The sequence below is a fragment of the Neophocaena asiaeorientalis genome, unplaced genomic scaffold (genome assembly GCF_003031525.2).
Source record: "Neophocaena asiaeorientalis asiaeorientalis breed wild unplaced genomic scaffold, Neophocaena_asiaeorientalis_V1.1 scaffold46, whole genome shotgun sequence".
NCBI classification, from domain to species: domain Eukaryota; kingdom Metazoa; phylum Chordata; class Mammalia; order Artiodactyla; family Phocoenidae; genus Neophocaena; species Neophocaena asiaeorientalis.
In genome coordinates, this window is record NW_020175393.1 from 7,982,329 (window position 1) to 8,000,422 (window position 18,094).

Below are 18,094 nucleotides of genomic sequence, written 5' to 3' on the forward strand. Positions count from 1 at the left end.
CCCCCCCCCACCCCTCCAGGGCTTTGTATTTGTTTCTGAGTGGAAGTCTCGTGTAGGTTCTCCTGACCGGTGCAGCCTGAGTCGCATGCCTGGCCCCAGCTACAAGGGATGCTAGAATTCCCAGTTCTCTGGGTTCTGCCTTGGGAATTCCAGCAAGCATTAGAACAGTATTCGATAGGTGCCATGTGGTCAGACAACATGACAAATGTCCCTGGAGCCCAAATAGTGGAGCATGGCTGTCGCACAGAGCCCAGGCTCCACCCTGCAGATCTCAGGCTCTGCCCCAAGTTCCCAGGAGAGGGAAGCTGATTGGCTGAACCTGGCCGACCTTGGATGGGTGCTCTCCCCAGGCTCGGCTCGTCCAGCCAGGGCTGTGGGGTCAGGCAGTGTGTGAAGGCTGTCGGCACCCCACCCACGTCCCCTCAGAACCCTTGTCCAGCTCCTGGCATGCAGCCACCTGAGTCAGCCAGCACCTGAGTCTCTGTCAGGGTCTGATCTCAAGCTGCCTCATGCCTGGGAATTCACATCGTCCTGGGGCATCCCTTCATCACTAAGTGACAATATGAGGAGAAAACATACTGCTGCCTCCCTCCCAATAAAGACAACTCCAAAGTGAGACCTTCATTGTCCAAAGTTACCCTTGGGACTTGCTGTATACTGCCTTCTCTTCCCCGTCCACTTCCCCACACCCTTACTGATTTTTCCTGGGGACACCTCCTGACACTTTTACACAAACCCTCATCTCAGGGTCTGCTTCTGGGGAACCCAGACTGAGACAGACAAACATGGCTGCCAGAGGTCCACACTGGTAAGTCAGGCATCACTAAAGAAGGAGCAGTGAGAAAACTTCAAAGCATCCACCTTCCCCCTGGTTTGACCCTTTCCAGACCATTTTTTTTTTTTTTTTTTTTGGTCCATGCTGCGCGGTTTGCAGGATCTTAGTTCCCAACCAGGGATTGAACCCGCACCCTCGGCAGTGAAAGCACGGAGTCCTAACCACTGGACCGCCAGGGAATTCCCCCATCCTGGTCCTAAATGTGGGGATAAAACCTCCAAATTTCTTCCCCAGCCCTGCCCTAGGCCAGGAGCAGAGCTGGAACTCAAATCCAACTCTCTTGAAGGCACACACACCTTCTCATAACCCTGAGGTGAGAACGTCCCAGCCCACGTGCTATGACTTCCAGAATCCACTCTTTTCCACTTCTTGAATGTCAAGAGCACATATGCCCATCTCTTGTCTTTGAGTACAAATCTCCTCCTCTGTAATTTATCAAAGATTAATGACAGTGGCTCTGAAATTGCTTGTCAAGTCCCTCCAGGACCGCAGGACATAATTCACCAGGCTCAGGGCCCCGAGTTCATCACAGCTGCTGTGCCCGGCTTTCCAGCCTCCTCACCTGTCCTTGATTTCAATCCCCTCTTTGCAATGCTTTCCCCACCCTTTCCAATTGGAAGACTTCTTTCCCCCTTGGAGAAAGAGGAGGTAAAATAGGAAATCAGCAGCACAGCACTCTGACTTCAGCCCCAAACATTAAATCATTTTCTCTAAGCAACGCCTGCCCTTAATCTGTGCGTGCTCAACAGAGATAAATAGGATTCTTCATAGAGTTCATAACTCCTAGCTCATTCAAGGTATCAGACTTCCCACCTTGGTTCTTACAGATGGGGATGCACTGCTGGATTCAGCCCTCCCCCTGTGTCATCAGGGGACCCTGTGGACCCTTTTACACAAACCTAACCTCCGTGGCCACTTCTGAATCCCAGGCCAACTGCTTTGGGACCCAGCCTGCCGCTTCTTTTGCTGACAGCTGTTCCTCCTTCTTTATTCCTCGTCATCTCCCTCCTTAAGAGCCTGACTAAAAAGTTCTCAGTCATCTTCCTTGGCCCATACTTCCAATCTTTTTGCTTTTATTCCTGAGGGCAGAGCTCATGACATTGCCCCCTTCCATCACTTTGAGAGGAGACCCATGTGACCTGCCCTCAGGAAGCACGCACTTCTTGCAAGTTTGGCCCCCAGGCAATTGTCTTCAGGGTCCTCTGAATGTTTGAGACTCTCTAGCCCGAGTGACCCCCTGGTTCCCAGCTTCTGCCTTGTGTGTTCCCCCATTTCCTACTACTATTTTTCCTTCCACTTTTGTACTATTCTCTTTTAACCTAGACACTAAGAGATTCACCTAGTTCTTTAGCTAAAGTCCCCTTTTCCTCTTCAGCTGGATCATTGCTATTTTAAAACAACGATGCCAGGAAGAGTAAATGAGAATCTAATGAAAACAGTTATCTGCAGGAAGTGGGTAGAAATGCAGTGGAAGTGGTAAGGATGAGACTTCGCCACATTTACACTTCTTTATGTATTTTTGAGTTATCAATTAGTTAAATGTTTTACATGTTTCAAAAATAAAATTAAAAATCAACAACTAACTCTATATTAAGTCATATAGGAACAAAACATAATTCAAGTAATTTTGGACACAGTGTTCTGACTGTACATCCTTAGTGGGATGTATTCTAAAGTGAAAAAGAACTACACAGGAGCCTCAAACCTAGGCTGATTTGGTAGGTGTGTTGTTAGTAGTATTTCTGTGGTAGTAATTCTAAAATGACTTTGTGTGTATTTGATTGGAAATATCAAAGTTAATTCAAGATTTGTTTTAGAAAAAAAAGAGTATTTCCTAGCACTGAAAAGGCCTAGAAATAACAATACCCCCAACAATAATGAGCACACCAAGTCCCCAGATCTTGGTTTTTAAATACCATTCTCCATTAAAAGAAAGCAGACAGGGCTCTTTGGAGAAATGACTAATTCAGTTCTGCAGCAGAGTACAAGGTGAGCCTAGAATATCAGGTTACACTAAAAATCAAGAAAGTGCTTAAATTCTAATTTAAGACATGTCACAGGCACACAGGAACCAATCTGAAAGGGGCTCCCATTGGCCAAATTTGGGACAATTTGAGCTTTAGTATTTGTAATGAATTATGACACACTGAATTTGTTTTAAGTCCTTGAGTTCATGGTGATATTCAGAAGAGTGGAGAAACTCTACAGAAGAAAGTCTGTTAATGAAGTAGAAGCAATAATCAAATTAGGAAAATTACCATTTACCCTATCACAGTGTACCAACCCACTCCACTAGCGGCCATCAGTGTGCTATCTTACAACCGGGTAAGAGGTTGGTGGGACATTCAGACAATCCAAGTACAAGTCCCTCAGATTAATTGTTAATTAGAAAGGTACAATGGAGAAATATGATGGACACCACTTGACCAAAGGATGATCTAAGCATGACTAAGGGCAGGACCAACTGACGTGAAGCGGCCCCCAATGTGCTACAGTGGGAAGCACACCCCATCCTGGCAGTGTTCTTACCCAATCAGAGGAAACAATCAGAGAAACCCATACTGAGGGACACTCCACAATAGAAGTTACGTGGATTCTTCAAAAATGTCAATGCCAAGAAGGACCAGAAAGTTGGAGGAAAGTATTCTCTATTCAAGAATAATAAAAAAAAAAACAAAAAAAAACCACGATCCTTGCTTTGGCAGGAAAAGGCTATAGAGGACACTCTGGGGACAATAGGGGAAACATGAATATGGATGATATATTAAATAATGTTATATCAATATTACATTTCTTGGGTGTAATATGGTATTGTGGTTTAGAGTATCTTTAGGAGACATGCTGAAGTATTTAAGAGGAAGTATTATGATGTCTACAACTTATACTCAACGATTCAGATTTTTTCCAGTACATATATAGGAAGTATATATGTAGATATATGTATATAAAAATATATGTGCATATAAGTGAAAGGTATTAAGTGTTCATTGCACTCATCTTTCAACTTACCTACAGATTTGAAGGTTTTGAAAGTTACAAGTTGAAGTAGGAGTTGCCTGGGTCCCACCTCAAACCGTTTAAATCACAATCTAGTTCTGCAGAAGCTTTTACTGTGTGGCCATGGTTGAGGACCTGCTGACCTACATGATTCATGATGGCATCTTTCACCCCCACCATCTGCCCTCAACCTCCAAGGACTCTAGAAATAAAGTCTCAGGGGCATCTTAAGGACCTTAAAGGTCACAGGGGCACCTCAGTCTCCAGCTGGCCTCGGCAGCTCTGACTCAGAAGCTCAGTCGGAGGAGGAGAGAGTGAGGAAGTAGAACTTCCTTCAATTTTGTTGAAGTTTCCACTTAACACAGGAACCCTGACCACTTTTAGGTCCTTCTGGTTCCCTCTAACAGGACGGCCTATCCCGTCTAGGGCCCCCTGCCCAGCACCTCTGCCCTCTGAGGCACAGGCTCACCCTGCCCTTCAGCTCTGCCTTCGAGAACCCCTAGGCCAGAGGCCGTGTCTTCCTACACTGTGCTCCCATGGCCTCCAGCGAGAGCTTTGCCTCCTGGTTACAGCTTCAGCCAATATCTGCCAGGTGGGCTCACTCACACTGCGTCCCCCACAGTCACCCTCAGTGGGAGAGATGAAAAAGCACATGATCTCAAAGAAAGGATTTCCTTTTGCCAAGAAAAGCCCAGAGGCAGAAGATCAAAGAAGAAAAGAGAGGAAGCGGGAAGGAAGACGGTCTTTCACAGAGAGCAGGGTCACGCTCGCTCACACTGGGCCTTTCTAGGTGTAGGCACTGCAGTCGTGCTGCACCCACTGTATCTCATGAAATCCGCCCAACAGCCCAGCCTCATGAGGCAGGTGCTACTGTTGTCCTCATTTTATGCCATGACATACGAGGCCCAGAAAGGTTGATTAACTTGCCCAGTATCACACAGCTTGAACCCTAGTAATCTGGGATCATAGCCCACAGTCTTAACCACTGTGCTGTACCTTACTGCCTACATGGGGGCTCGAAGGAAAGGGAAGGGAAGCAAGAGCTAATATTTATCAAGTACCTACAAAGATGTTATCTTGTTGAATTCTTTCTGCAGCCCCGTGAAGTAGATCTTATCTTCCCCTCTAGACAAAGCTCAGCAAATGGACTCTGAGATAAAGTGATTCTGTTCCATCATGTCCAAGGCTAAAAGGCACACCATCTGCATTGTGTTCTGTGTGAATGGCACCCAGAGTCTGTTGAGACCCAGACACACACACACACCCCAGAGTTATGCAATACAGGACCCGGAGTGACGTGCCCAGGGTTATCCTGCCAGGACGTGATGGCCCCAGGATTTGAAACCGGAGACTCTCAGACCAGAGCCCCTTTCCACTGCACTGCCTCCCCGGGAAAGCCCTGCTGCCCCTCAGTCTCCAAGGAGGCCAGACATCTCCTGGCAAGAAACAGAGCCTCCCTTTTGTGCAAGGAGAACAGTAAGCACCCCCCAGGGTGGTGTCAGCGGCCCAAGCTCTTCTACACAGATCTCTGCTACAGAGGCAGAGGCTTCCGTAACTAACACCTGACTGTGTCAGTAGCCTCTCCGCCAAGCTTCTCACAGTGGCAGCTGCTCAGTGTGATTTAAGAGGACAGAAAACACACACACACACACACACACACACACACACACACAAAATCACAAAACGACCTCTCCCCACCCCACTGGCTCATCTCAGTACCTGAAATTTCCCAGGCTTAAGTCCAGTGGAGACCTATGTAGTTGTTATTACTTGTATCAATATAAACATGGCCCCTCTGGGAAGCTGGGGGCTGGGACAAAGAAGAGATCAATTGTGCTGGGGAAGGGAGGGGGACGTGGGAAGCTGAGTCTTGCCAGAGAAGAGGCAGCCTTGGGGAGGGTGGGGTGTCTCTTGAAAAGATAGAAACTAAGCATGGAAGAGGGGAAGATTCCGAAAGGTCATCCTCTGCTCTCCTGAGTTGTGCTTTGGGGCAGTGATTGAGAGTGAAATCAAACAACCAGGGCTCAAACCCCAGCGATGTCATTGCTAACTATGTGGTCTTGGGAAACGTACTCAATCCCATTATCTCCGTTTAGTTATCCTTAAAACAGGGATAATGACAGTACCGTCTTGCAGTGTTATCTGGAGGCTTCAACGAGGTAATCCATGTAAGGTGTTTAGCACAGTTCCCAGCCCTGAATTAAGGCACAGTAAATGTTTAATATTATTATTAATATTTAAATTAAGCCTGTAGCCTACCTCCACCACCAGCGTCTCTAGCCGTGAGCTTCCTTTGGAGTTGGCCAAGGGTCTTAGGGTTCACTGATACTCTGGGTGTGAATCGCTTGTAAACTGCAACTGTAGAAAAATAAGAAGAAATTTCTATAAATTGATTGTGAAAAGGTCTCAAGATCCATTGTCAAGTGGGAAAAAAAAGCGGAGTATGGAAGAATATGGGAAAAGTGAGAAAAAGTAATATACTCCCATATCTAGTTAATATGCTTAGAATAACTCTGGAAGAAAACTCAAGAAATGGTAATATTTTCTCTGAGGAAGCAAACCAAGGGTCCAAAAGACAAGACAGCCACTGAGTTCCCTTTTATACATTTTGAATTTTAAACTGTTAAAAATATATAGACTTTTGCTTAAGAGCACTGGACTTGGAGTCAGACAGACCTGCGTTCAGACAAACCCAAATCCACTGGTTGTGTGATGTTGGGCAGGTCGCTTCAATCTCTGAGCCTTGGTTTCCCCATATGTAAAGCAAGGGTGAGAATAATACCTATATGGCAGGGTTATTGTTAGCACTCACTGAGAATGTGTTAAAATAAAAAAACAGTGTGGAAGTGGCTACAACAAAGACGGTTTTCAATCATGTACGGTGAATCTGAATGTATTTCTTCCTGTGTGCCTAAGAGAGCATTGCAGGTGAGGTTAGGGACAGGAGATGGAATAAAAGGGATGTAAAAGTAGGGAGTGTCTCTCCTACAAGTAGTGGAGGATGGCGGGTCCCTTCACGCATGCATCCTGTTCACTGTGCCGTGGTTTGCAGTGGGCTGTTCCCAACACCCGTCATGGGAGCCTCACTAAGGGTCCTGTGACATAAACAAGACAGAGACGCATAGCACCATTTCACAGACGTCACTATGCAAGGAAGCTGCATAAGGAGTTTCACGTTATTAATCAAGCAGACATGGAGGGAGAGGCAGCCTGTCAAAGTGGAGAGTGCATCGGTTCTGGGGAGAAAAGAGAACAAGCCTCAGTTTCTGCATCCACAGAATGGAGATCATCCCAATACCTACTTTGCAGGATGTTAAATGAATTAGAGCTTTAAGCACCATGACGAGGACGTAGTAGGGGTCAATCAATGGAAGCTACCATTATTTGTGTGGGATTATTACTTGGGAGGTTAGTGTTCATGGGCACCCAATATGTACCTGAACAACTCAAAGAATCTTTGCCTTCAAAGAGCTCACAGTCTAATGAGAGTGAGAGAGAGAGAGAGAGAGAGAGAGATCCACATGGGTATAGTAATCTCTCTCCAGCCAAGTTCCCCTTAAATAAAATCCTGGTTTGCATATGTGTATTTCTATATGTGATGTCTCATAAATGCAATGTAAGTCGCTCCCATTGGCCGTGAGTTAAAAATCAGGAGGTGAGGGTAAGGAGTGGGGAAAAGGTGGTAAGGCAGATGCAAAGCAGAGGAGAGATTTTGCAAAGATACTTGGAAAGATAAAGGAAGATGGGGAAGCATCAAACAGGGCTTCTGAGGAGCTTCCCTTATGGGGCATCTGTGAGGGGGGGTAGAGTGGGATGTGTGACAGTGAGGCTGATGCCAGGGACCCTGGCCTAGGGTTGTCACCGGCAAGAGTCTTAAGGAGGGGATTTGAGAAGTGTAGCCCCTCTGTAGTGGGCTGAGTACGTCACATGCAGCTTCAATTTTTTTTTTTTTTTTTTTTTTTTGTCTTATGAACTAAATTATTCTAGAAGCTGAGTCAACAGCCCTGAGTCATAAAGTCAAAAGACATTGACACCGGGATACTGATAATAGAAGAACATATACCTGTGCTCTGCTGGGAGTGATCTCATTTCATCTTTAAGACGATCCAGAGAGCAGGTACTATTTTTATCATCCCCATTCTGCAGATGGGGAAACAGGCTCAGGAAGATTGAGTTACCACCCCTGCCCGAGGTCGCACAGCTGCCCAGTGGAGAAGCCAGGATTCGAAATCACGTCTGTCTGTTGACAAAACTCCTGCTGTTCCTCACCGCATTGTAGGTTTTTAACACACCTGTTGCTGCTATGAAGCAAAAGGTATTTAGATGTGGCGGTGGTGGTCTAGGAATCTATACGTGTGATAAACTAACATAGAATTATGCCCAAAGACACACCCCAAACATGCGTACTTGCAAAAACTGGTGAAATCTGGGTAAGGTCTGTTATCTAATACATCTGTGGATTGTACTGTGCCAATGTTAGTTTTCTAATTTTTTTTTTTTAAACATCTTTATTGGGGTATAATTGCTTTACAATGGGGTGTTAGTTTCTGCTTTATAACAAAGTGAATCAGCTATACATATACATATGTTCTCATGTCTTCCCTCTTGCGTCTCCCTCCCTCCCACTCTCCCCATCCCACCCCTCCAGGCTGTCCCAAAGCCCCGAGCTAATATCCCTGTGCCTTGCGGCTGCTTCCCCCTAGCTATCTACCTTACTACGTTTGTTAGTGTGTATATGTCCATGATAGTTTTCTAATTTTAATGATGTCTGATAATCAGTAACATGCCACCAATGGGGGGAGTGGGTGATGACTTTATTGGAGTTTTCTGGACTCTTTATGCAACTTCTGATGAGTCTATAATTTGTTAAAAGTGAAAATCTAAAAAAATATGTATACGTATATAGCAACATCCTCTTGAAGATATAGGGCCTGGGGTGGGGGTGGGGAAATTCTAAATAGCTCCTAGCAAGTAAAAAACAGCCCAAGAATATTAAGAGAGCGGTACTGGCCCTCATTCTAAACACAAGTATAAAACATGATAGCTTCCCCTTTACTTAGCAGACTCTTTCATTTTAGGGTAATTTTATTTTAGGGTAACCCAAGTTTTCCAGTCTTACCTGTCTACCCAGGGACTCACAACTACATATGTTGCCCATGTTTCACCAGTTTTTGCCCCTATTTACTATTACAGAGCTTCTACCCCAAGCCAAATGTCACCCGGTCATTGCTGGGAATCTCTGGAGGTTCTCCCACGAGCCCACCGGTCTTCCACTGTCTTCTGCTTCTCACTCCCATCCCATCTGCAGCTGTGCCTCACTGGGGCCCCTCTAGCAGGCGTAGAGGTCACCAGGGCCTGGGTTCAAGAAGCTACCTCCTGATATCAGCAAACCCAGCTAAGTTCACTGGACTCCCCTTGCCTGAAGCCTCTCAATGTTCCATGTGGTATGAGGGCAGATGCCACTCCAGGCCACACTTGGTCACCTGGGCACTAGTGCAGGGCAGCCAGGTCCAACAGAGCCCTTGTGAAAACCACTCCTGAATTCTCCACTCAGAGACTCAGAGATGAATGCAAAGTTCTGATCTGAAACTCAAATAGCGTCATAGGCAGAGCTAACATTTACTATGTTCCAGGCCCCATGCCAAGCATTTCATGTGGGTAAACACATCTAATTCTGACAGATAGGTAGGCTGCTGTAACAAAGAGATCCAACAATAACCCAGTGGCTTAAAAAAGTTAGAAGTTTATTTCTCTTTCACGTAACATCTGAGGGAGTCTTCCTGGTCAGCGGGATGTTCTACTTCCAGCAGAGAGTCAGTGACTCCGGCCCTTTCCGACTCCTTTCTCTGCCATCCCTCAAGACATTGTCCTCATCCTCCCAGTGGAAGCTGGCTCATTGCCAGGTCTGTCTGCAGCCAGTGGGGAGGAGAAAGGGGGCGTGGAGGAGGCATGCTGATTGCCCTAAGGACCCAGGCCTGGGAGTCTCATGCCCCACCCCACTCACATTCTGCTGGTGAGAACTTTGTCACCTGGCCTCACCTAACTGCAGGGAGGCTGGGAAGTGTGTGCCCGGGGCAATTCTTTTACAGTGAAGAAGAGGGAGACGCGTTCTGAGAGACAGCTGTCAGCCTCCACTCAGTTACTCTCAGAGATGCTTATATGGATAAATGTTCACTCTAGGTAACAGCTATCCAATCTGACAAACTAATTTTAGCCATTGAGGTAGAGCTGGGTCCCCTTCAGATAAAATGTGTGTTTGCATGTTTTACTAACAGGGATCTAATGCAGGTGCAAGACTTAACCCAGAAGTATAGCTCTAACGGGGGTGGGGATTTGGGCAGACCTTTCTGAGCAGCATTATAATCCAGGTTTTAGCATGAGGAGGCTTGGGTTTGAGTCCAGGGCCTTCACTTAGGAAAAATCACTAAACCCCTCAACCTTCAGTTCTCTGTAGAAGACAATCCAGGAAGACAATGGGTGTCACATGGCCTCTTAAGCTGAGAGTTGCTGTCACATGTCTGGGATTATTTTTGATCTGAGGGGACCTGTGCATTCTACCACCAAAGCTGCCTGTGGAAACCCTGTCCAAGGTCTGGGCTTCAGATGAGTAGATTTCCAAAGGTGAGCCTGGAGGAGCACGGCAGGAACACCTCTGCCTCTGTGTGGGGGTGTGGATGTGCGTGGGTGTTTGTGCAGGCACGCATGTGCGCTGCTTCAGCCAGCTGGACAACTAGTCATTTATCCACATGGATGACTTGATTTTTGATTGAGTTAACAAGTACTTATTGAACACAGTTTCCTGAAAGCCTGCAGTAAATTGGATGCTATACAGGAACCCTATAAATTTTTACAACGCCGCACTCTTCAAATATTGGAATAGTACAAAAGATAACTGAGGAGGAAGGGGAGGAAAGGGCAAACACTAGAGGAGGGAGAGGCTTCTTGTTCCAAGCGTCAGTGAGTGTGTTCACAGTGAGACGAACCAATCCACTTTGCAAGTTACTAAATATATAATCTGTCTAGATGAGGTTGATACTCGTTACAGCAGCTCACGTTTGGTGAGGGCTTATTTTTTTTTTTTTTTTTTTGCTGTACGCGGGCCTCTCACTGCTGTGGCCTCTCCCGTTGCGGAGCACAGGCTCCGGACGCGCAGGCTCAGCAGCCATGGCTCACGGTCCCAGCCGCTCCACGGCATGTGGGATCCTCCAGGACCGGGGCACGAACCCGCGTCCCCTGCATCAGCAGGCAGACTCTCAACCACTGCGTGGTGAGGGCTTATTGAGTGCCAGGCACAAAGCTAAGTGTTTTCTATACGCTATCTCATTTAACCCTGAAAACCCTGCACACTGGCACTATTACTGTGGCACTGCTGTTAGTCCCATTTCACAGATGAGAAAATGGAATCAGATGGATGTTAATCAACTCACTCCAGGTCACACAGCTAGTAAACAGCAGCGTCAGGCCATATTTCCAGTCTTCCAAGACTTGGCCTCAAGGGAATGGAACCACATTATGGTTTGATAAAAATCGAATAACTTTAAAAGTTCATGAAGGGAGAGAAACAAAGGCTGAAGTAAAAAGGTCACCTGATCTTCTCCCCAGGATGGAATGTACCTTCTGACCATATCTGACCAGCTTGGCCCAGAAAGCAGAGGGTAGTCATCGGCAGAAAGGACAGCACAGACACACAAAGAAGGAGAGTTTCCAGAAATTGAAACTTCCCAAGGGCTCAGGTTGTGTGGTCCGCTTCTGCCACCTAGCCACAGATGGCCTCCTCAGCCAGAGCTCAAGAGCCCCAACTTTGGGGAAGCCCCGTGGATGGGCACAAGCAAGATGTGAAGGTTTTCCTGGTAGATCTCCAAGATGACCAATGCCACTGGGTCCCCTTCTCTGTCACGCACTCTCCTTATGTTTTTCCGGGATTCCCAGGGGCAGGATGGCCAGCTCCTCCCTGGATCAAGTGTTAGACTCTTCCCTACCCCCATCTCTACTCTCTACCCAGCTAAGGAATTTTCTACAATCCCATCTTCACCCACTTCAGCATTTCATAAATGTTATTCTAATTTTTGGAGTGCATCTTTCCTAGTTTATTTGGAAAACAAATCCATTCCCGCCTGAGGGTTGATAGCTAGTATAAAGCATATTCCTGTCCTCAGGCTGATGTCTATATGACATGACACTAACCAGCTAGTATGGATGATAGCTTTTTGCTGGCATAGATTAGAACAAAGCCAGTGCAAGAAAGATTACCTGAAGATAAGGAAATAAATGAGGGATTCTAAGCACATAATAAATAGTCAAAAATGTGCTGAGTAGATGAATAAACATACCTGTGTAAGGCTTTAAAAAGGGTGAATAAGGATGACAGTTCTCATAAAAGAATATTCCCAGGCTTTTGAATTTCAAAGACCAATAAATTTATTTGTTTTGTTTTTTAACTTGGGAAGAGCAAAATAGATATAGGATCACTACCTTCTTATTTTGACAAGTAAGGGCATTTTAATAAAACTATCATCTCCATTACTATTCTTTCATAAGCTAATAGGCCCTTTTACAGCAGCAAAGAAGAAAGGGTATGATCACAGAACAAAGGACAGTCTTTCCAGAGAAAGACTCATGGGCACATTGGATAGGGGTCTTAGCTGTACATGATAGATTCTCCCTCGAGCTAGTTTAAGCAGAAAGCAATATATTATAGAGTCTAGATAGTTCACAGAATTATTGGAAGGGCTAAAGGAATAGACTCTAAGTAGGACTTCCAGTATTGAGTCCCCAAACCACACCACAGAACCACGCCACTGAGAAAGCTGCCACGTCAGGAAGGTGTAGCCACAGCTGCTGGTTCCTGGACCGCTTCCATCCACTCCTCAAAACAGGGACCAGCCTCTCGCCCTGTTCAACTCCCCTCATTATTCAATGCCAAGTCAGAGTCCCACCTGAGTTCAGCTGACTGGCAGAACCTAAACATATCTAGGTCCCCATCTGCCAGGGAATCTGGGAAATGTAGGTTTAGTTTTCAGCCTCTGCAGTACAGGAAGGCAAGTGGGGCTGGAGAAGCATTGAGTAAATCAGTTCACTACTGCTGGTGAGCTTTTGCTGTGTGCTCATGAAACGTGTCCAAGTCTGATCCTGGATTGTGCAGGGATCGGAGGGATGTGTGCAGTTGTGCTTTATTGAGAAGATGCTGCAAGTCAGGAATAAGGCCGACACCTGCTGAGGGCATGACTATATTCGTGAAGAGAGTTTGCTCCCTGGAACCACAGCATTAACCACACCTTGGCTATGGTGGACATCTATCATATTCACAGCTGTCCATCACCTTTTGAGCAGTTTTTTCCATATTTGGGGACATCTGCAGGTAATGAGTCCCATCTTCCAGTATTAAAGTCAGAATTCAAATTTCCAGACTCCCTTGCAGCTAGGATTCACCGTGTGATCTGGGCTCTGACTCTCTGATGTTCTCCCCCTCCACTTGAGGTTTGATTCAGAAATGGGTAGTATGAAAATGTGGGCAGTGCCTGGAGCTTCCATTTCGGCCGACATGGATGACAGCAGACGCCTCAGCTTTCAGAGGTGGTGGTGAGGTCTTGTTCCCAACTCAGAAGTGGCAGAGGTGGTGGCACGAGGGGCTGCAGTAAAGTCGAGGCCCTGCTCTCCAGAGCCTGGTAGCAGCAGCCACAGTAATACCAGTTTCCCCCCCTTGGGATGATGCTACCACACAGTTTAGGGCATCATTCTGGAAACTTTACCTCAGTCCTATTTCTCAGCCCTCCAAATGATTCTTTATTCTTCAGGGTAAGATCTCCTGTCTGTAATCCCCAGCAAGAGTGGATTCTGTTGTCAGCAACTGAGAATCCACCTGATGTGCTGGGTGAGCCAGGAACACCTGACTCTAAATCCATGCCTCAGTACCACGCTGCCGTCTGAGCCATTCCTGCAGCAAAGGGTGTCTGCCTGGGCCTCATCCCCTATTTCCTTCTTAAGTCAGGTGCAGAGAGGGATGGAAGGCAAGTGCTCTTCTCTGACTCCCACCATCCCAGGAGCTTCTAACAGAACAAGAATGCTCTTCCTCATTGAAGTTTTATAACCAACACTTTGTGCAGGGCAGGTGTTCAGCAAATGTTTGATGAATGAATAGGCGAGTATACTATAAAGTTATACCCAACTGGGTCCATAATCCAGACTTGCACTGTCTATCACGGTACCCACTAGCCAGACATGCCTACTGACCACTTAAAATGTGGCTAGTGCCACTGAGGGACTGAATTTTTATTTTATTTCAATTGATTTAAATTTTTTAATTCATACCTCATTTCATTTTTGGAAAACTTTCAGCTTGCTTAATTTGTGTACGTAAATGTACTTTTTCAGCTATAAATTTTATGAAAGCTAAGTACAGATCAAATATTTCCAATGAAAATTTAGCACATTTTTGATACAAATCGAGATGTGCTGTAATTGTAAAATACACACCAGATTCCAAATACTTCATGAAAAAAGAATGTAAAATATGTTATTAATAAGTTTTACATTGATTACATGTGGAAATTATAATATTCTGGATATATTAGGTTAAGCAAAATATATCATAACCTGATTTCACCTGTTTCTTTTTACATTTTTTGATGTGACTACTAGAAACTGTAGGCTTCACTACGTGGCTTTCACTGTATTCTGATGGACAGCTTGGATCTGACGTTGGCACGAATGTCACTCGCAGGCAGATGAGGTCCCAAGGACATGTGTTACCTCTGGGCACTGGAGCCTCTAACCTTGCAGACCCGGACACAACCTTTACTGTTCATTCTCCTCCCGGCTCTAAACACAACAGGTGGAAGTTTAGGCATGGGCTTTGCAACATGCAGAAGAGAAGATGCATAAAGACACAAATTTGGTGTCTTTAGGGACCAGGGGGGTAACCTACTGGGGAAAGGCCTGGAGGTAAGGCCACAAGCAGTGACCAATTGCTCTATTTAAAGGCAATGCACAAAGAAAACTCCCCAAGTGGATGTTCCCTGGATCATCTGTGTGCCATCTCTGAACAGGCCCATAAGATCAAAAGAGGCCCTTGGAGAGCCTTGAACATAGTCCCTTCATCCCAAAGTAGAGACTGAAGCCAGAAGGGAAGAGCCAGGCTAATTAGCACTACAGTCAGGACACTAAGTGTCCCAATGCCCCCGGAACACGCCATCTCTTGGCTTTAGGTACTGGCAAATGTGTGCCAATCAGGTTTGATTTGAGAAAGGAAAGATCCACCTTACAGGCATCAGGGAGCTTGCCACCTACCTCAAGGTATCCAAGACTTCCTTTCCCTGCACCGTGAGCCCATTCTGACGGATTAAGGTGGGGGGCAGAAGGTAGTTCCTCCCATCCTAGAACCCCCCTTCCTCCATGGCTTTTTTTGGCTGTGTTGGGTCTTCGCTGCTGCGTGCGAGCTTTCTCTAGTTGCAGCGAGCAGGGGCTACTCTTCGTTGCGGTGCGCAGTTTTCTCACTGCAGTGGCTTCTCTTGTTGCAGAGCACGGGCTCTAGGCGCACGGGCTTCAGAAGTTGTGGCATGCGGGCTCAGTAGTTGTGGCGCACAGGCTAGTTGCTCCGCGGCAGCGTGGGATCTTCCCAGACCGGGGATCGAACTCATTCCCCTACGTGGGCAGGCAGATTCTTAACCACTGCGCCACCAGGGAAGTCCCTCCTTCATGGCTTTTATTTACAATTCCAAAAGACTTGAAACTCTTAAAGTGATTTGTTCCAGGGTAGGGAGTAACACAAAATAAAGATGACTCTCGCTGGCATGGAAAGCAAGGAAGAGACAATAGGAGAAAAGGGGAAAACTGTACCAGACTCCAGGGGAGAAAGATGCTCTTAGTAGTTCAATCTTGAGCCAAATGAAGAGGGAGAAGGCCAAGGTACCAGCCTGGAGGGACTGGCAGCCCCCGATGCGGTGGGAGGACTAACAGAGAATGGATGGGGTTAGGGGAAGAGGGGCGGGGAGAGGGCCCCACCCTGAAGGCTTGCTTCTAACAGAAAGGGAAGAGCACCTCCCTGATTTACCACGCTGGAAGCACAGTCTACAAAATGCGTCTCTGCAGCCGGCCCCCATCGGTACGATTTTACCACATAAAACCATTCATACCCACATTCAAATTCATCAGTCTGAGCAAAATACAGCTAGTAACAAAGAAAGGCAGTTTTCATAATTTATTATACAATGTTGTTCATCATAGAAAAAGCTTTAATATTTTTAATGAAATACAGAAGAAATTGTTAGTGTTGCCAGAGAGATCATTTGTCTGCCCTTGAAAAAATTAACAACACCTGTTTGCAAACAAAAGGATTGCTTAAATTGAGTCAAATCCTTTGTTCTCTTTTCAGGACCCAGCCTACTGATTTATTTCTATACAGTGTCTAACAGGCAGTAGGTGCTGAATAAAGAGTTGCCTGAATGGGATGTTCTTTAATCCCTATCCTCTATTTCCTGACCCTAAAGTGGATCTTGACTCATGGGGTAAAATCCCCACCCATCCATTCCTAGGGTAGACCGGTGTCTTTCAATAGCCTTTGGTACTTAACCGTGGTTTAGAGACACTTACCTGAGGGAAATGACTGAGGATTTCAGAGAAAGAAAGAAACACACAAGGGCAGGTACAGCAAGTAGATAGAGACGAAAAGATGCTAAGACCAGTAGTAAAAGAGAGACAGATTCAGGGATGGAGCCACTGCAGGGGCCAGCAACAGCAAAATGAAGTCAGAGAGACTTAAAACTCACACAGTTCAAGATAAAGAGATTAAAAGGTTGGACAACAATAATAATCTTGAAGTTTCTTTTCAGCTTTGATGTTTTATGACAGAGATAATGGCACAGAGAGAGGAAGACAAGGCAAGGATGGGAGGATAAAGAGACAAAGGAAGTCAAAGGAGACAGGTGGACAGCCAGCTATGACTGTCCATCTTTAGATCTGGCCTTGAACCCCTGTCCTGCTCTCACCTCACACCCAGCACGCTGGGCTCCTTGATGACTCAGCACCCCATGCTCACCGGGCTCCTACTGTAAGTCCAGTCACATCCCCGCCTTCCCCCACCTTAAGATCTCACTCTTTGTAAATCATTTCTCCTACATCCTCCATGATGGTTTCTCACTGCTCCAGCCCATACTCAGCTCCCTCCCTTCCCAACTCCTAATGCAGGTACAATTCATACCACATCCACATCCCCTAACCACAGGGCACGTGCTGCTGGTTTAGCGTTTGTCCTCAGCTCCTACGAGGGCATCTTGGTTCCCACAAGAGAACTGTGGTTTCCGCGAGGCTCCAAACCCGACCTCGTATATTCCAGGAGTCTCCATGATACCCAGTCCAGTGCCAGGTATCACTAAGTGCTCAGTGAATACTTGTGGACTAACCAGTCCCCAAGGAGTGCCAACAGGGCAGCCTAACAGTCCATTGGTCTATTAAATAGCTTCCCGGAGGCTGGCCACGCTGGGGCCATCTCCTGGGCTCCTGCGCCCCCTGCCGGCCAGGACGGGATCTGCACGCAGGACGACGTGGGCCGAAAGGGCGGTCCTGACCCGAGGAGGCGTCTGGACTCGCGGTGGCCCCAGGCACAGTCCAAGGGTCCTGATGAGGTCGGTGGGCACAGCCAGGAACTGCAGCTGTTCTCTTCCTAGGTGTAGGGGTACATCCCGGTAGACAGAGCTCCACCCTGCCCCATAGCGGGGCTCTCAGAGCTTCTCATCCAGCTCCAGGCCCTGGTTCTCCTGGGCGACCCAGGAGACCCGGGGTGGGCTGCCGCTTTGCGGCCCCTTCAGGTAGTTCTGGATGACGGAGGCGCAGTCCAGCCGCTCCATGATGGTCATGAGGTAGTGCAGCTCCTGTAGGCTGCCGTTCTGCTCCTCAAACAGCTCCAGGATGGCTGCCGCGGGGCTGCGCTGGCAGGACAGGAACCTGGCCCGGAGCGTGAGGGGAGGAGGTGAGGGGGAGGAGGGGCTCTGCAGGGAGATCCACCCCCTCCCCCAGCTCTGGTCCTCATCCTGCTCTTAACTGCCTTCCAGGACACTCTGGGATGGTGGGAGGGCCCAGGACTTGAAATCGGAGATAGCCCTGGCTCAAAGCCTACTCCCCTCTAGGCCTCAGTTTGCTCTTCTTACGCGAGGGCTTGGGTGAGAGGACCTCTAAGGTCGCTTCCAGCTCTGATATTCTGTATTTGCCTTCTCAACCCCCCACCCCCAGCCCAAACACACTCTCCCCTTCCCCCCCATCCCAGGCCCC

At 47.0% G+C, this 18,094-nt stretch overlaps 1 protein-coding gene across 1 annotated transcript in view; it reads right to left on the reverse strand.

Moving 5' to 3' along the window:
• Positions 1-16,010: 16,010 nt before the first annotated feature.
• UNC5CL (unc-5 family C-terminal like) overlaps positions 16,011-18,094 on the reverse strand; it is a 12,671-nt gene continuing 10,587 nt past the window's right edge. The window contains exon 9 of the mRNA XM_024766161.1: positions 16,011-17,770. Within this exon, the coding sequence (XP_024621929.1) occupies positions 17,548-17,770 (223 nt within the window). The 3' untranslated portion in view covers positions 16,011-17,547. The remainder of the gene's footprint in view (positions 17,771-18,094) is intronic.